We start from the raw sequence: 19,940 nt of genomic DNA on the forward strand, positions 1-19,940 counted from the left end.
TTATGGTTTTCCCCATAATACAAATAATACAAATACTGATAGTATCAAACTATAAACTATATAGCATTCTTATTTTATAAATTCCCAAATGAAGTCTTCCACCAGATATCTTGAAAAGATTCACAGATTCAATCAATACTTCAAAATGAAAACAAAATTGTGATTTTGACAGACTAAATTAAATTTCTGAACATCATAAACTTCATGTTTTTCTAACATAAATACAAAGACACATTTATACACAATGCATAAATATGTATATAGACATGTATTTTACTGTTTCATTTCACAAGTAATATTGTCTTATTTTTTGACAAGCATTTTTTCTGAACTTGTCATGTAGTATATGTATACACAAACATGTAGATTTCTTTCAATCTTCAAATTTTATAAAAGGAATAAGCACCAAATGGCAAACATATTTTGCAATTACACTGTCAGATTACAACTCCAACTTTTAAAATGTTTTTATCATGTCAAACAAACATTCAATCAGCATAAAAATAAATATTTTTTCTTTACCTCTGCAGATAGGAACAGGAAAATCCCAGGAGGCTGTATTCACTGAATTGGCTATACAGGTGAGTTGAGGGTGGCCATCAAGAATATATCCAGTAACACAGCTGTAGCGGATCTTGTCCCCAACGTCAAACCGCGTACCATATAATATACCTTTGGGTGGAACTCCCGGGTTTCCACAAGAGCTACTCTGCAATTCTATAAAAGGGGGAGAGAAGGAGAATTTACAGTTATCTTAATACCTATTTTAATGTTTTAGATTTTAAGAAGTATATGTAGATACAGATGTCTCTTTTCCTTGCAAAAAGCGTCACAATAAAAGGAAATATCTTCCCTCTCAACACATGTGACACAGAAGTATGGGAAAGGAACCAAATTTTACCAAAAGATATTGGGTTTCATTCTTTGTATTAGAAAAATTTAAATATTTTATATAATTTTTCTAGCAACTTTAAAACTCAACATTACTCATATTTTATAGACATTAAAGCTAAGAATAATACCATTTATATGACTTTTTCAAAGTTACATTCTACTTATAAGAATAAACAAATTAAGTTTCATTAATATGCTCTCATTACTTTGATGCATCTGTTTAACTCTAAACCAGAAGCATTTCTCTGAAAACAGGTGTAAATTTTTGGTGGAAACTTTTTTTTTCCACTTAAATAAGAAAAATATAGCTCAGTAATGAAATGGAAATATTTTTGAAGTTGAAGAGACTGGCTAGAATTCCCAATTTGTTTAACCTGAAAATATAATAAGAAGTGCATACAGTTGTCAAGTTTTAAATAGATGAATATGTTAGGATATTGATTGCATCTACTGTCTTATTTTATTAGTTAATACTAAAAGTATACAAGTATACAAATGTAAGACATTTTTAAAATACATATATATTTTTTAATTTATTTGACAGAGATCACAAATAGGCAGAGAGGCAGGCAGAGAGAGAGGAGGGAGCAGGCAGTGAGCCCGATGCGAGGGTCGATCCCAGGACCCTGAGATCATGACCTGAGCTGAAGGCAGAGGCTTTAATCCACTGAGCCACCCAGGCACCCGCAATGTACGAGATTTTTAAAATGATATTCATTTCAGAGAAAAATCCAATTTCACTGTAAATGAAATCCCAAGAAAATATATAGAAATAGCAAAGCAGAACTTAATGAGGTTAAGAATTATTTTTCCCAATATTATTTTCTAAATATTCTATTACCTTTATATTATTTCATACTATAAATAATTGTTAATACAAATACAAACTAATGAATTACTGAGCTAAAAGATATTCAGGTTTGAATAGGCAATAATTTAGTTAATGGTATTATACAAATGTTAATTTCCTACTTTTGACAATTATGCTATGGTTACATAGCTAATATTATGGGAAGCTGGATAAGAGTATAGGGGAATTCTGTACTATTTTCACAATTTAACTGAAAGTCTGAAATTATTGCAAACTAAAAAGCTAAAAAACCACTGCAACACAAAAATGAAGTATGTTTCCATTTTACCTTGATACCCACCCCAGTTATATAGTTAGTAAGATCCATGCAATGTTATTTAATATTAAGCCAAATACCTGTAAGCCAATATAATATGGAAAATATCAATGACAGTAAGTAAAAATACCAAAATAATCTATAGGTCTAATTTTACAAAAACAACAGCCATTTATAATTAAGAAGTGTATACAGAGCTGAAATTTATATTTTTACCCATAATAGGTATATGGTAATTTTGGGAGTGTTTCCTAAGTGAACATGATTTTTTCTGTATAAATTTTTCCATGATAGTGAAAGAAAAAATCAGTGATAAATTTCAAATGAAGTCAGTTTAATCAGTGAAAAATGCATTGACAATATATAGAACTTGAGTTACATATATAAAGTATTTACTTTTAGTTTAGGACAATTACTTTAGAGTATGAAACCTAAAACAGAAAAAAAACAAATGACTAATATTAATTACATGCCAATGGTTTCTATAAATAACAGGCAATATCCTTAAGCTTCCTCTGCATTTAAAAATACACCATAAACTGATATCTGTAAAATACTGTAAATATCAGTAGACAAGGTTAATGATCTCTAATATTTCAGTTTTCTATTTTTCCACATATATTTTCATTTTCAGAAAAATTTAAATACATTATCTGTGAATTTTGAGTAATCTTTAAAAGTACTTTTGAAATATACAGTTTATTTTGAAATAGGAGGGTTTGGTTTTTTTTGAAAATTCATTTCATTGAAAGATGAGATGTTTGCTGCAAGAGACGGTGAGGTTAATAAGTTTTGATAAAATGAATGAGTATTCGATCCCTTGAATATAGTAATAACAAAGGAAATTCTTTTAATGAAACTACCACTTGTGGCCTTAGAATTAATCCACTGCTTTACCTCTCACATCCTAAAAAATAATTAAGGTCAGGACTTCAATTATCCTAAAGTTATATATCTAGGAGAAAAAAGCAGTTTTCAAATTATTTCACAGGAAGCAGTTAACTAGAGGAATGAAGGGAAAGAGAGAAGAAAGCTCTAAATAGTTCTTATACTCAGATTTAACTTTGATTTAAGTGAACAAATAAACATTACCCAGAACAAAGTATCTAAATCAAAAATGGAAAACATAGGAAGTGAGTCAATGAATGAATAGCAGCACTGGTTGGATTCTTAATACGTGACCTAATCTAGTACCTTCCTTGTGGCTGATTTATTTCTATTTCTAATTTCTAAGACAGATAAGAAGTCATACTGTTTCAAAATAAAACTCAAAAAATAAAGTTCTAAAACAAAGCTTGTTCTCGCCTTCAGGAAATTCCCACTTTGGATTTCTCTTGTTTTTTTGACTTTCATAAATAAAAACTACCCATCATTCTCTATAGACTGAGTAGCCCATGGAGACAGGTATGAAGATGTTTCACATATTTAAGAGATCCCAATTCTATAGCCACTGTGCATAGATTCCATTTTTTGTCTTCTCTCAACCCTTTAACTTGGGACTTGTCCCTAAGCTATGTCCATTTTAAGACAAAGAGCCAAGGGTGTGTTATTAACTGAAATAATTATATAACCCACTACAAAAAAAAAATGCTATTTCTGATTCACATTTTAGTCTTAATTTTTAAGAAAATAAACAGTGCTTCATATTTGAACTCTTAAAATTAATTTGTTATTTAATATGACAGTCTAGAACTAGCTAAGTTAGACTAATTTTTAGGCATTTATTTCTACCAGTTATCAAGAGTTTGAATTGCAGGGGAAAATGAAGACACTGTCTACCATGTTTAGTAAAGCAAATTATAAACTAATCATTAATATACATGGTACTTACAATAAGTGGTGATTTTGTTTATCATCCTTAAGGAAATCATTCTTAAGGAAAATAGAGATTGAAATTTAAGCAATAAAGAATTTTTATAGTAATTCATCAAATGTATCTACAAGGTAACAACATTTTGCTTATCACTTCACTGTGTTCCTGAAGCAAATAATTACATATGAAGGGCAGAATTCCCAGACTCAGTTATCTTCTTTCACCAACAGATGACATGAATATATGGACTGAAAAGTTTATGTGAATAAAATAAAACCATTGTAGAATCTGACAATATTCTGATATTCCATAAATCAAAGATTAAAATGGGATTGGAGTGTTCTGAGAGTAGTTTAAAGTTATTGCCATAATGCTATTATTCAAATACTGATCGATCTTTTAATGCAAAAATTGTACTACAGCCTTATTTGAATTTATTCTTGGAATCTCTGCCATGAGATTGTGTTTGTAGATAAAACAGAAAAGAGTCAAGTGTTCCCCTGAGTGGCATAGTCGGTTAAGAATGTGCCTTTGGCTCAGGTCATAATCCTGGGGTCCTGGGATCCAGCCCCAGAGCAGGCTCCCTGCTCAGCGGAGAGTCTGCTCCTTCCTCTACCTCTGCCCCTTGCCCCCAATTGTTCTCTCTCTCTAGCCTGCTCTCTATTTCAAATAAATAAATAAAATCTTTAAACACACACACACACACACACACACACACGACAGAAATACTCAAATGAATAGTTTAGTGAATTGAGAAAATTCCTGGAAAACAAGCCTAAAGACTTTACACTCAAAAAATATTTCTGAAAATGGCAAATACCCTTTATATAAGTTTACTGCTCTGTCCAAATGATTGAATCAAATTAAACATCATCTGTTTTTGCTAGAACTATCTGTATTTTATTTATTCTCTCTTCTCATATTGAAATTATCAGCATATAGTATGAAGGCATTTTGGCAATATAAACCATGCTAAAGAGTATGAGATTATTGATAAAGCAAAAAATTACTTGAGGAAGATCCAAGATAAATAAAACTCCAAATGGAGATTGGAATTTATTGACACTCCTCTGTATTAAAAAGGAAAGGAAATTGTTGAAAGGAAAGGAAATATAACTATAAATTACTTAGTAACTAATTTATTGAAGAAAGGAAAGGAAACATAACTACAAATTACTTAGTAACTAATTTATTCATCAGACGTTCTTGAGGGTTATGGTTAACTTTGATGCTCTGTGATGTGTATCATTTAAAGCAACACCACCTCCTTTGCCTTCTAAGAATTTACAGCTTGAAAAAGTTAATAGCCTTAATTGAGATCAGCTGTGAGTCATCCTCTTTTCCAAGCACTTAGGCATTCATAGTCCTACTTATATCTCACAAATTACCCAATGTCATATATGGTTTTCCCTGTTGTACAGAAAGAGAAACTGAGACTCAGATTAAGTAACTTTCCCAAGGTCACCCAACTAAGAAGTAGATTTGTAGTTCATGCATAGATGTCTCTAACTTGGAAAAAAGAAAAGAAAAGCCTTAGGTTGTTTCACAATTGTATGTTGTTGTCCATGAAAAACAGATATTCATTTCACAAGTGTTTATTAAGTGGCTAATATGGACAGTATTCTGGGGATATAGTTTTGCAAATGACATACATGGCCCTGCGAATTTATCAAGTTGGTACTGACCAACTCAATTAGCAAGTAATTACACAGCATTAGTTATAATATCGCAAGTAGAATAATGGAAACATACAAAGTATAATGAAAGTATAAAATTGAGAAAACTTAGTCTTGATTAAGAGGAGGTCTGAAAAGAAATTCCTGGTTAAGACCGATTTAGGGGCACCTGGGTGGCTAAGTGGGTTAAATCCCCTGCTTTCAGCTCAGGTCATGATGCCAGGGTCCTGGGATTGAGCCCCCTGTCGGCTCTCTGCTCAGCAGGGAGCCTGCTTCTTCCTCTCTCTCTCTCTCTCTCTGCCTACCTCTCTGCCTACTTGTGATCTCTGTCTGTCAAATAAATGAATAAAATCTTAAAAAAAAAAGATTTAAACTGAGTTCTGAAATAGGATAAGGAATAAGCTGGATTTGAAAAAAAAAATAGTTAAGTGGGTTCAAAATTTGGAAATGGGAGAATCAAAATACTGTAATAGTTATTAGATTTGGCAAGGTTTTATGGGTAAAGTAGGGTATACACTGGATTGGAAAAGCATTTCAAAAGTGTTGTCCAAAGATAGGTTCATGTAGTGAATACATAAACTATGCATAGGTTCTTAATTAGAAAAAGGAACCATTTCTGTCACTAAATATTTTTTGAAGGAGATACTCTAAAGCTCTAGAGAATGATTCAGAGTGAATAATTGAAATCTATTCTAAATGCACATATGAGCAGAGATTTTCATAAGTATGTATGGTATGTACTTTGTGAGTTTACTAATTGAATAGCAATTCAATCTTGAAAATAACTGGTAAACAAGACCATGAAAATTAATTATTAAAAAAATGAGAGGTAAGAATACTGTATGCATACTATTTGTACCTAAGAATATCAACTTTATAAAGTTGTTAATGTGGCTATATAAAACAATATGGAAGTTATTTATATGCTGAACAACAATGCAATCAATACATGACAGGTATTTTTATTAGCTCAACAAACTGCAAGTTTATTTTTATTATAGTCAATTTTGTATTTGAGACATCTAAATTAGGTGTGATTAAGTTATGATCTATTAGAGGTAGGGCCATGTCTTCAATAAATGCTGATTAACTACATTCGATCACTCCTGATGTCTTAAAAATTAGTCAAAAAACACTAATTTAGTCTAAGGTAAAATTCAGTTACTCCTCTCTATATCATAAGGGAAATCCAAGCTGTAATTCAACTCTTGGTAAGATATTTATACAACCAAATTTGCAAAGAGTTCCTTATGGGTGTCATTGATTCATCAATTCTTTTATCTCTTAGTTGATATCATATATGAAGCACTATGCCAGGCACAGTGATTATAAAAAGATACCTGATCTACTGCATCCTAACAAACTCCAGATAAGTTAAAAAAGTTTCAAATAATTTTGAAAAAAAACTTAAATCCTGAAAGAGAGTGTATATCAAGGACTATAAGAGAGGTTTTATCACATTTTCCTTGGAGAAAGTCAATAAAACTCTACTAAGCAATTTAGAAAAAGAGGAGTGATTTATACTAATAAACACTTTACAATAACCTTGGCTTTTAAAAAATCCCCAATTTGTTAGGAGCACATGGATAATTGTGAAAGGCAAGATATTTACCAAAATATCAAGAAAAAAACCTGACCTTGAAAATTAGGAATGAAAATTGAATGAAAGGATAACAGATACCATGAATACAGAATTGCATAATTATTCAGTCAAATAGATGAAGCATGATCCTGCTGAGATCAATTAACAATGCTTTAAAACACTGTAAAATTATGTCTACTAAGGGAAGTAAAACCAGGTTGTTTGTACTTCTTACAGAAAATTAATCTCAAGTTTTTTTATTTCCCAGATGATTAAAAATAATTTAGGGGAACATAACATCAAGTTGAACCACCTACTACCTCTCATCCTAAAACTTCAAAGCACTTAACCAACTAATACATTTTCCAACTTTTCTTGCGGTACAAAGTGTTCTTTTATTGAAGATATTAAACCATTCCATTTATATAGGATATAAATGGTGCCATTTGAGAATTCACTTGCAGACTAGATGAGCAAATATTTTGTGAATATTTTGAATCAGCTATTGCATCTATCCTGTTCCCATGGATTTTTACTTCAGTATATATGACTGAATGTTTTTTTTTTTTTAATTTGCTTCCTCACTAGACTGTGAGCATCTTGAGAATAAGGGCTCTAATTCATCTTTATGTATTAAGAATTTAACACATTCTGTGGTATGCTGTTGACAAGCCAAAAAGGATTGCTCAGTTAATTGAGTTATTTCCTCTAATAGAAAAACATAAAAGATGATCATCACACAGAGTTTGTAGGAGTATATATTTAGAGACACAATAGAGTGGAACCAGTAGCCTAGAAAAGAGCTGTAGGCACATCATGAACTAAACCTGTGTCATAATAAACACTGGGACACTCTGCCTGCATGTGATTTTAGAGATCAAATTATATAATTGTGCCATTTAAATCTTTTTTTTAATGAAAAATTCATTGACTTTTATAAACCAGTTCTTAAGCATGAAAGTTCCTAAGCTGCTGGTCATGTCACAGTCCTTGCTGGGATGTTGGGAATGAAGCAAAAATTAAGCCACATTTGCCATTGTAAAAGTTATCTTGAAGCTTCATAGAGGTTTAGATTTGGCAATCAAAAGGACAAATACTCATTTTTTGTTGCTATTATTTTAACTTAACAAAAATAATTCGAACAAAGTATTGGCTGCTGGAGAAGATGGAATAACACTGCACCTGTAGGAGGATAAACCGACACTTTTCAAGTTCATCTGTTTAAGAAGAAAATAGATTACGACAATGATTTGACTATGATGAGGGGAGAATGCATACAGATTACAATGCATTTTAAACAGCAACAGAAGAAAAATCTACTGTCACTATGTTTTTGTTTTTGTTTTTGTTTTTTAATTGAAGTAAATCCTTGGGTAGGCTGGCTATAATGCCAAGGGAAGGAAGGGTGAAGTAGTAAAACAGTTAGTGTAAAAACCAAACACATAAAAAGTTATGCTGTCTAGGTAACACTATTCTGTTTTGATACTGGTATATAGAGCCCAAAGGTGACATAGGTAAAAGTTTTTAGAGACAGATCAAGAACAATTGTCACATACAATGGAGAAAATCCATTGCACAATATCCAAGACTAGCAGTTGCTGGTTATAGGCTTTGGATCTGTGAATAAGAGGCAATTAATGTTCTTATGTTCTTTCAATTTCAAATATCTGTGGGGTTTTTTCCTTACAAAATAAATTTTATCACCTAAATTGAACTGATGAAAAACAATACTATATTTTTATTTTGTAAACTACCAATGTATTAAAATAGATGGGTAGAGAGGTTATATTAAAAGATATGATTATTTAAACCTAGCTATGGCCTGTGTAGCTACCAGATTTTTAACAAAGCAGAAGAAATAAAAATACAGAATAGAAACATATTAGCAGCCATCCTCACTTTAAAAGTTTCTATAAATGGAATAACACTGCATCTGTATGAGTTGCATTTGAGAACTTGATTCAGAATAATAGAAAAATATGAATAGACTCCCCTCTCCTATGACAGAATTGGGACAAGTATCTGTATTAAGACTTTTGGATAATTTAATTCTTTAAAAAGATGTGTTAAGCTGATTATGGATAATTTACTGGGTTACTTATTCATCCAATATGAGTGAGAGATGCCACTGAGTTTCAGCAATTAATCAATCACCAAATAATTACTGAAGCTTGAAGTATAAATGTCAAAGGGATATAAAAAATAGGACACTGTTTCTGTTCTTTTGGAACTTATAACTCAATAGGAAACATAAAACATGTATAGTATGACCTTCTGGCAATTAAATAATAAAATGGACTCCAGAGTTGAATTTTTAAAAGTTACCTATTATATATTTATACAAAAGGAAGAATACTGTATAAAATAAAGGATTTTAGTTGGAGAGGACTCAAGAGAAGAGTCAAACAAATCATAAGAATAAAGGCAAGAAAGAGAAATGCACAAGATATGATCAAGGGTCTTGTGCAAAATAAATGGCCTATATAGAATATTATACATAAGAGGAAAAATAGACTGAAATGTAAGAAATGAATCTTAGGGTCATACTTTGGAGAGCCTTTAAGTTAGTTGTCTTAGCATCCATGATATGCTAATGCAGTCCTAAAGGCCCCATAATGAAATGGCTAAAGTAGACAGCAGTTATTCCTCTATGTGACTCTCTGACTGGTGAGGCTGGGAGAGATCAGACTCTGCCTTCAGGTCATCAGGGACTCAAGATTTCTCCCACCTTGCTTCTCTGTCATCCCCTTGGGCCTTACATTTGTAAACTGGGTAGAACTGGATTTCCAGAAATGTGGAATTCCAGGCTACCTTGAATTCAAAGGATACTGGGAGAAAGGAACTCTCCCCACCTTTCCTTTGCTCCTGACAAAGCTCCTTCTCCTTACAAAATCCCATTCAAATTCCAAAGTTTCTGGGAAATTCACAGCCTTTCCCCACACACGCCCCCCCCCCCCATTAAGGCCAATTCTAGTTTCTTGTGGATCAGTACCTGTTAGAGCAGAAAAGGAGGGTCAAAATGAATATCCCTGTGTGGATAAGAGAAGAAAAGGAAATATTCCACAGACAATTGTCAAGAAAATAAACAGAACATATTAGACAGGCATTATGATCTTCCTACCCTAGAAGACCCTGGAACTGTTCTTGAGAAGATAATCCCTGATGCTGTGTCTTCCGCTATCCCCTGGCATTTCCTGTTGACTAGTTCTTACTTGTCCAGGTTCTCTGTGGCAAAATCTGAAGTGGGTATGGGAGAGCAGAGTCTCCTTGGGGCTGATACCTTGCATCTGCAGGTTTGGTACTTGAAAACTGCTTTAAGAACTGAACAATCAAAGGGATTTGAAGAGGACTTCTAGGATTTATTGGCTAAAACTCCTTCCAAAACTTAATAGGAACTAAGTCATTTTCCAGTTATAACTGTTTCCAGTTATTTTCATGTGTCAGTGACCAGTCTCCACCCATCTACAACTATGTCACTCATCATCTTTTTAATTGGGACTACCTTGGAGTAATCTGAAGCAAGATGCCTGAGCAGGAATGCAACATGATTTATTTCATCCTTGCCCTGGGGCCTATCCACCCTTTGACTAAGCTTAATAAGAGACTCTGCTAAGCCTTCTTATCCCCTGCTGTACAGAAGCCGTTGGCTTTTCCAACCCAAAAGTCACCAAAATATTAGACTCAATTTCCTTCCATCTCTTTTTAAAACTGTCCAACATATGCCTCAGCTGTTGGCTGTGTCATAAAACATTGTCAAAGGCAACCAGGAACAGGCACAGGCTTTAACAATGTTACCTTCACTCTTTTGGACTAGACCCTCAGTGCTCTGGCTTCCACCTTGTCACCACATTTGCCATCACACAGAACAGTCACCAGCTGTGCAGTTCATAATGCTTCCTCACAGCTCTTCCTGACCACAAAACAGTAACATGTGTTGTATGCATTTCTTTTAACACACCACTTCCAGAACAAATATTTCATCAATGTCAGACACAAAAACCATTGTTTAAAGCATTAAGGAAGTTAATATAGTTTCTAGGAACAGGCTGTAGACTGGACCTCTTGATTCATAGAGAATTAGCCCAATAAGAGGACTGTTCCCCTGAAGACTCCCTGGGAATTAAGTTTACCTGGAGTCACTGCCACCTCACCAGCAACCTCTTAACAGCAGAAAGAAACAAGTTTTCTTACCCATAGGAATCTGGACAATGTTGGAGAGTGATTTAAAATTGCAACATAGATAACAAAACCCACAGTGAGATTCTGCAGGAAAGCTGCCTCTTACTAAATTCCATGTTTCATTCTCTCACAAACAGTGCATATCCTTTGAGGAACTTAATTCACATTCACTATAACAAAGTCTCAGAAATGTGGTTTTTACCCCTGATATTGTCTTCTTCTTCTTTTTTTTTAAGATTTTATTTATTTATCTAGAGAGAGAGAGAAAGAGCACAAGCCAGGGAAGGAGCAGAGGGAGAGGAACAAGCAGACTCTGCAATGGGCTCAGAGCCAGAGGTGGGGCTTGATCACATGACCCTGAGATCATGACCTAAGCCAAATCCAAGAGTTCTATGCTCAACCAATTGAACCACCCAGGCATACCTTTTTTCTGATGTTTTTCAGTTAGAGAATGAAGTAGAGACTGACAGAATTTATCTGATCATTCTGCCTCATTTTTAGGTCTCTCCCTGTTGGAGAGTTTATAGGTTAATGCTTTCAACATACCTCCATATTAACCTTCCAACTTGGCTTACAGAAGAAAGTCCCATTTCCTACTTCATGGTTAACATCCTCCACAATCAGCCCATTTACATTTCTTCAATATCTCCCTATGCTCAACTACTCTATTTCAGTCAAATATTACCTGCTCCCCCAATATATCAATGTATTCTTGTTTCACAGGTTTGTACATTTGAAATAGCTCCTATTTCTTCTCTGTCTACAAGTATTTCTATCCTTAGAGACCTAAACCAATTCCTACCACCTCAGTAAAGATTTCTAAACCCTCCAGTCTATGTTGATCATCTTGGCTCTTGAATCAAAAACTTGTTCTATTATATTCATTGATCACTTATTCTAATGTCTTAAGATATCTCAATTTACCTTTTATTATTTTCCTTTTAAATTCCATAATGTTCTCTATCTTCTAATGTGTAAACATTTTGTAGTCGATTGACTGGTGACCATAATCAAGGCAGATATTGGTTTTTAAAGGGCATCTTTAAAATCACAAAGTCTTTAATTCAGATACACTGGGCTCTTGATATTTATTTGGTTAAAGAACTAGCTTATTTCAAAAAACTGGAAAGTTAGGAAAATAAGATATGTCCAAATTATTTCAAATTCCTGTGTAAATTCAATTCCCTTTGAGAAAAAAAGTTCTGAGTCCCATATTGAAAAAAAATTTTTTGAGAAAACAATCTTTGTAGGGACAGAATTGGTAGGGAATTGGAAACCAGAGCCTTGACAGTTTCTAGGATGACAAGGAATACAAAGAATCCTGACTATCTTATTCTTTCAGAGTAATGCTCATTATTACCTCCCTGCAGGAACAGCTCTGAAGGTGTGCAGAACAACTACAAGCAAATAAAGGGGTTTGTTCCAGCTAATTTGCATTCTTGCAATTGACCTTATCATCAGGAAATGAAATATAGTGAAAAAAAAAATGTTCTGAATCCTATCTGTACCCTTTATTAGTATGTGGTCAGAGAAACTTTTACTCTTCAGTTTCTTCTTTGGTACCATATGCATTACCAAAATTTATTAGGGCTATTTAAGCAAATTAATAGGGACTCACTATGATTTTAACTATGTTGTGAGTTTCAAAGTCGCGCCACATTTTAACATTCATTTAATGGTCACTTGTTCCACACTGAAAGGATCTGCACATGAACTCATTCTCCTCAAAAAATATGTATTTATGAAGCTTGAGTTCATTGAATATGATTTCATTCTATTCAAACCACATCACATTTCACAATGGCAAAGGTTTCCCAACAATGCATTTACATCGTTATTCAGTTCATTTATCTTCACTGAGATCTTAACATTGAGAATGTACTTTACCTTTCTAAGCACCAACATCTACTAATCATGCTAACTAGTTTTGTTACTGGTTATAGCTCATGGTATAGCACAATAGAAATTGCTTCACAAGAGCTATGAAAAACTAATTGAAACCAATTATGACAATTATCTCTCTGTTCAATTGCTTGCGCTAGACTCTTTCCTCGTACCATACTGTCAGACTGCAGACAATTTTCCCTGATGTGACCTATCCAATTGCATTTCAGGCTTTATTCAGTGAGCATGCATACTTCTGATTAAAATTAATAGAAGCTATGCATGGTTTGAGTGAGGACTAGAGTTATTAGGATTATAATATGAATATAAGTGAGAATTAAGTATCATTTGGACCTTCTTATTTTAATTAAGTACCCAAACACTTTTAATCAAGCATATAATTAAATTTAAGGGGAAGTGCATTGTGTGCTAATTGCCATTGATTATTAATAATATGCTTATTTATGCATGCAAACTCTATAATGACATATATCTCCAAACTCTTTCTGAATGACAATAACTGAATTTTGCATAATGAAACTATTTATGAAATGGAGTCCTACAAGAAATGTCAGATGAGAAAATATGCAGATCGCAGAGCTCTTCCTTTCTAACTTTTCCTTTTGAAAAGTTAGAACATATCCCATGAACTCATATGGAAGAACACCTCTAAGATCAAATTGCTGCTTTCCCCACTTCTGTTTGGGGGAACAATATATGTTTTGGGGTTATTTGGTTAAAACATTCATATGCTCTAAAAAGAAGCTAATCTTTATTTTAGCTTTTAAAAATGGTCTTTTAAATTTTGCCATTATATACATTAAGGAATGATTTTTCATTGTATGCTTTAAATTTATTCTTTTCTTATATCTGTTTATTCACTTATTATTTAATGGTGATTTGTTATGCAATTTCTACATGCTACGCATTTGTCTAGGCACTGTGGATACAATAGTAAGCAATGCATACCCCCCTTCCTCATAGAGCTTGTGAGCTAAACTTGTGAGTAGTGGTAGAGAGGGGACATAGATAATAAATAATGCATAAATAGTCTAAAGTATTCTTAGACAATAAATGTTAAGGAGAAATATAAAACAAAGAAGGAGGATGAGAAGAGGAAATAGAAGTTTTACATATGTTAGCTAGGGAAGATTTCACAAAGATGGTGACATTTGAGTTAAGAAAGATCTGACCAGATGAGGAGCCAGTCATAAGGATATTTGGGGAGGAAGTAATTCAGGAAAAGAAATTGCAAATGCAAAGTCCCTGGATGTTCAAGGAATAGTAAGAGCCTAACTTTGTTGGCGTGGATGGACTTGGTGGAAATTGGGAGGAAATGAGATCAGAGAGTTAAAACAGGGCCAGCCAGTATAAGACTTTGAAGCCATTGTAAATTTATTTTCAACTCATTCATTTGAAATCTGTCTCTTCAAAAATAAGTTTATACAGCTATTTCCTGATATGTGTTTTTTAAGGTATTTAATTATCTCCTCACAATGGAAGAGATTTACTGTCTTTTAACACCCCAGATCATTCCCCTTCTAACATACACTTCTCATAAAATTTTGGTTGAAATATTCAATTAAACCTTATAAGTATGTAAATGCTATTCTTAGGATTCTTAACCAAGTTATGCATTATACTGATTACTTTTATGTCTTAAAGAATTTTGTTTTTTCTAGTTAATGATTTCCCTTATTTTTATTTCAGGCTGAGAAAAATGTCAACTTAAAAGTCTTTGCCAGTTGTCTGAATTTCTTCCCAAACACTCAGATACATCAAGCATTCAACATCAACTCAATGAAGAAAAATTTTCAGAACTTTCCAATCTCCATCTGGGCAAGTTGATGTCTACTGCGTGTTTCTAGTACCAGGAATTATTTTGGTAATTCCATTAAACTGTCTTCTTACTTGGATCTGTCTTTCCTACATCCCATAATGTTCTCTTTGTTATTATGAAACACCAGTAGCTTCCTAAGAATGTGTTCTCTGTATAAGAGACAAATAATAAGAGCTGTATAAGAGACAAATAATGCACACCTATAAATGTCTTCATATCATGCTCAAACTCCATGATAATTTAGAAGAGTTACAGAACTCTAGCATGGAAACCATTTACATTGGGACTTGCAAGGCAAAGCAAGACCGTGTTGATGTTTTGAAAACCAATACCATTCTGAATTTTGTCACTTTGATTTTGAGCTTGTTTTTCCCTATTTTTCTTGTTAAAATTTTATATATTTATATATCATGATATGGATTATAGTTTTGTGTTATTTAACCAGGAACAAATTTTCAATTATTCTGGAAACTTGTTGGGCCCTTTTAATATGAAAACTCAAATCTTATCAAATCCAAAAAAATGGATTTTTTTCCCTTTATTTTATCAGTGATCTCTTTTAAGAATGACTTATTTGAAGACCCTATTGGACTGCTTCTCTGATTATAATTGCTACAATTAATAGTACTCTATATCTTCTTTCCTAAATCCTGTATCTGCTTTTCCCCTTCTTTCTCTGAACTTTTTATCAAATTTGCCTTTAAATCCATAAATTTTTCATTTTTATTTCATTTTTTAGAAATTTCTAAGAATATTTCCTTATTCTCTTTCTACAGCATCATGTTCATGTTTTATATCTTTTAGAAAACACTTATATTGGTTTTTAGGTTGATTTTCAAAGTTTTCTTTTGCTTAGATAGAGTCTGTTTCTTTTAAACTGTTATGTTCTTTTTGTTTGGGACATCAGCATCTACGTTAGAGAACTTCTTCAAAAGTTAGAAGTAATTTTTACTATTATTTAAAACTATTTAAGAGCTAAATAGATGCTCTGAGTATATGTATCGTACTTGATACCTGCAGACTACACTATAATTTCCTTGATTGTTTCACTGAGACACTAACTAAGTCAGTATCTTTAAGTACTTCCTTTTGAGCTGCTTATACTCTGCATAAAAGAATCTTTTGTCATTTTGGAGAGTACAGAGCTGGCTGCCAGTTTTCTGTGAGTTAAGTGATGAATAATGTATGTGTGGAGGAGGGGTGTCAAAATTTTGTAAAGAAACATTCACTTAATCCACCTAGTTTTTTGTATTGGGGCTTTCTTTTCAGCTTTATCTGAGACTCACTACCCTTAGTCTGTTTTACCCATTTTACCTGTTTTAAAGAATAAACTTACAATATTCAGTTAGGGTACAGAAATGGAAGTCACCAAGCTCATATTTTTGGCCCTCTCACTTCTTCTTAATTGGATTTTCAACTAATGTTGTTTTAAGCATGAATTTCACTGCCTCTTTCAGGAATACCTGGTGCTACCAATTCTTGAGAACTTCTGGACATTCTGAGGTATAAATGGGATTGCTTCTTGGCTTTCCCCACTAGTGAATTAGGATTGAAGCTTCTGCTGACTCCCGAGTCTGTTACTACTGGTTCATCTGATAACTAGCTCCAAAATACTGTTTGGTTTTAATCCTCCTCCATTATCTATAGTCTTGTAAGTTTCTGGCATTTAAAAACCTTCTATTTTAGATGTGTGTAAAGAAGAAGTAACAGTCAATGTATTTAATTTTTTATTGTCATACAAAACTCCATACACTGACCTCAAATATCAAATGAAAAATGAGAAATTAACTACAAAATGGATATCACTTACTAAACATATAAGACATTAGGTGATAGGTAGATAAAAGCCCTGTATAATCCCAAATCTAAGAGGTTTCTAGTGATATATATTTTAAATATGTAAATGTATTTATAAATAGGTATAAACTTATTTATAAATAAAAATGTACTGTTCTAGAGGATTGAAGTCATTAAATTATCAAATATGTTGGATTTACCTGTATCTTGAACTCATTAATTTAAATTAACTGGGATGTACATACTGTTTCAAATTCTGAATCTGGAGAAACATAAAACAACATTAAAATTGTAGGATGGACTGCCTGTTAATTTCTATAACTTTCTTTGAAATTTCATTGGATCAAGAACCAACTATCTTTGAAAACAAGCCACATCAAAATAGTACATTACTTTAAACCCGACTGTAACTGTAAAGGAGACAGCATGTCTCGTGGTTAAATAGCAAAGGATCCTACCATAGTGCCTCTGAGTTACTATATTCAAAAACTAATCATACTATAAACATTCATAAAGGTGAGTCTATATATATATATATTACTGTAATATTTAGCAAAATGTAATTTTAAACAATGCCATGCATTTCTGAAAATATGAGATCATTTATATCTGTTTCATTTTTTTTTTGAAGAACACGTCACTGTACACAAAAGAATTACTCAATATGTTATTGAAAAAAGAAAAAGAAAACATTGCAGGGGAGGGAGAAATGAGTAGACAGAACACAGAGGAGTTTTTGCACAGTGACAAGCCCTGTATGATACTATAATGATGCGTACATGCCATTATATATTTGTCAAAACCCACAGGATGTACATCAAGAGTGAACTCTAATATAAACTATGGACTTTGAGTGATAATGTGATAATACATGCTCAATTGTAACTGATGTACCACTCCAGAGCAGTGGTTCTTACGCAGATGCTTCAGATATTCTATGAACATGATCTTAGAGCTCTATTAGGAGAAAAATAATCATTTAGGTCTTAAAATTCAATGAAAATATAAGTCATAAAAGTATTTTAAATTTTATTGCTTCCGTCCAGAGGAAGGAAGATGGTGGAGGAGTAGGAGACTGAAATAGCATTAGGTCCCAGGAGTTCAGTTAGACAGTTATCAAAACATTCTGGAAACCTACAAATGCAACAGGAGATAGAAAAGAAGAACAGCAATTCTAGGAGGAGAAGTGAATCAGAAGTGATGGGAAAATAAACCACAGGGGGAGGGGCCAGCTCCTGGCAACCAGTGGAGCAGCAGACCACAAAATCAGATTTTTCAGAATTCTGCTCCACCGAGGGATGTTGCTCCAGAAGCTAAGTGGGGGTGGGGCACATGCAGGGACAGTGTGGTCTCAGGACCCATGGGGTCAAAGAAAGATCTGAGTGTAGCAGAGCTCCCAGGTATCAGAACAGGAAAGCTGGCTACTGAGTCAGAGCCAAGAAGTGAACTCTCAGCTTGGGGGGTACCTTAAACCATGATCCAAGGCACAGTCAAGCTACTGCTTTTCAAGCAGAGACCCCACAAGGGGCAGATCCAGAGAGACCCCCTCTTTCCTCCTCCAGGAAGAGTGGCAAGGGGGCCCATGGAAGGAATCTGCTGAGTTTGCAGACTCCAACTGGGGCTGTGCACCACAGATAAAAACCCTCAGTCACAGGCTAGGTGAGCACAGAATGTGGCCAGAGACCAGGGAGACGGTAGTGATTGACTGTTTTTCTCTGAGGGCACACTGAAAAGTAGGGCCCTGAGCTCTCAGCTCCTCTAGGCTAGAGATTGGGAGGCCACCATTTTCATTCCTGTCCTCCAAAGCTCTATGGAAAGCATTCAGGGAACAAAAGCTACTGAGTGAACATGAGCAAATTACATAGCCTGGCGCCTGGCAAGAGCTGTGGCAATTCCACCACAGCCAAAGACATTTGAGAATCACAGCAACAGGATCCACCCCCAAAAGATCAGCAACAACATCCAGCCAAGACCAAGTTAACTGATCAATGAGAACTGTGGAACTCCAGGGCTAGGGTAGAGCAACACAGAATTAATGGCTTTTTTCCCATGATATTTGGTCTAGGTTAAATTTTTCTAATATTTTTTTTCTTATTCTACTTTTTTAATCTTTTCCTCTTTCCTCCTTGAATGTTTTTTTAACTATTTTATCTTATCAAAACTTTAAAAAAAACTTTTTAAATTTGTATTGTTATAGTCATATTTTATTGCCTTATTGTATTTAACCTTATTTTTTGTATACATATAAGTGTTTTTTTTTCTTTAAAATTTTAGGATATAATTTCTTCTAATAGATTAGAATATACCCTATATCTAGCTCCAGCCTGATCACATTCAGTCCTCTTTTGTTTTCTTTTTGCAGCTGACTTACCTCATCAATTCCTTTTTTAGAATCTTTTTAAATTTTTATCTTTACAATAATATTCCATCCCTTGTGTGTACCCTTATTTTTGAATGCATATAGATTTTTCTTTCTTTAAACTTTTGGGAAGTAGTTTCTTCTAAGAGGCCATAATACACCCAAAATCAAGTGGGTAGCTTAGTTCTATTCACCAGTCTAATATATATATATATATATATATATATATATATATATTCCCCCCAACTTCTCCTCGTGGTTTCAAGTCTCTCCTGATTTGGTTAGTGTATATTTTTCTGGGGTCTTTTCCACCCTTTAGTATTTTACTATCTCATTCTTATATTCTTTTCTGGATAAAATGACAAAGCAGAAAAACTCACCACAAAAAACAAACAAACAAACAAACAGGCAGTACCAATGGCTAATCAATATGAACATTGGTAATATGTCTGAACTAGAGTTCAGAATGATGACTATCAAGGGCTAGCTGGGCTAGAAAAGGGCAAAGAAGACATTAAAGAATCGCTTTCTAGAGAAATAAAATTTCTTTCTGGAGAAATAAAAAAAGTAAAATCTAAAAATGTTGAAATCAAAAAAGCTATTAATGAGTTGCAATCAAAAATAGAGATGTTACTGCTAGGATAAATGAGGCAGGAGAGAGAATTAGTGATATAGAAGACCAAAGGATGAAGAAAGAAGCTGAGCAAAAGAGAGACAAACAACTACTGGACCATGAGGGGAGAATTAGAGAGATGTGATAACATAAGATGAAACAATAGTAGAATAATT

At 33.5% G+C, this 19,940-nt stretch overlaps 1 protein-coding gene across 1 annotated transcript in view; it reads right to left on the reverse strand.

The window, feature by feature from the left end:
- Positions 1 to 19,940, reverse strand: part of CSMD3 (CUB and Sushi multiple domains 3) — a 1,237,422-nt gene that overhangs the window by 960,403 nt on the left and 257,079 nt on the right. The window contains exon 4 of the mRNA XM_004743466.3: positions 523 to 717. Within this exon, the coding sequence (XP_004743523.2) occupies positions 523 to 717 (195 nt within the window). The remainder of the gene's footprint in view (positions 1 to 522; positions 718 to 19,940) is intronic.

The sequence above is a fragment of the Mustela putorius genome, unplaced genomic scaffold (assembly GCF_011764305.1).
Source record: "Mustela putorius furo isolate JIRA1106 unplaced genomic scaffold, ASM1176430v1.1 tig00000228_pilon_pilon_pilon, whole genome shotgun sequence".
Lineage (NCBI taxonomy): Eukaryota > Metazoa > Chordata > Mammalia > Carnivora > Mustelidae > Mustela > Mustela putorius.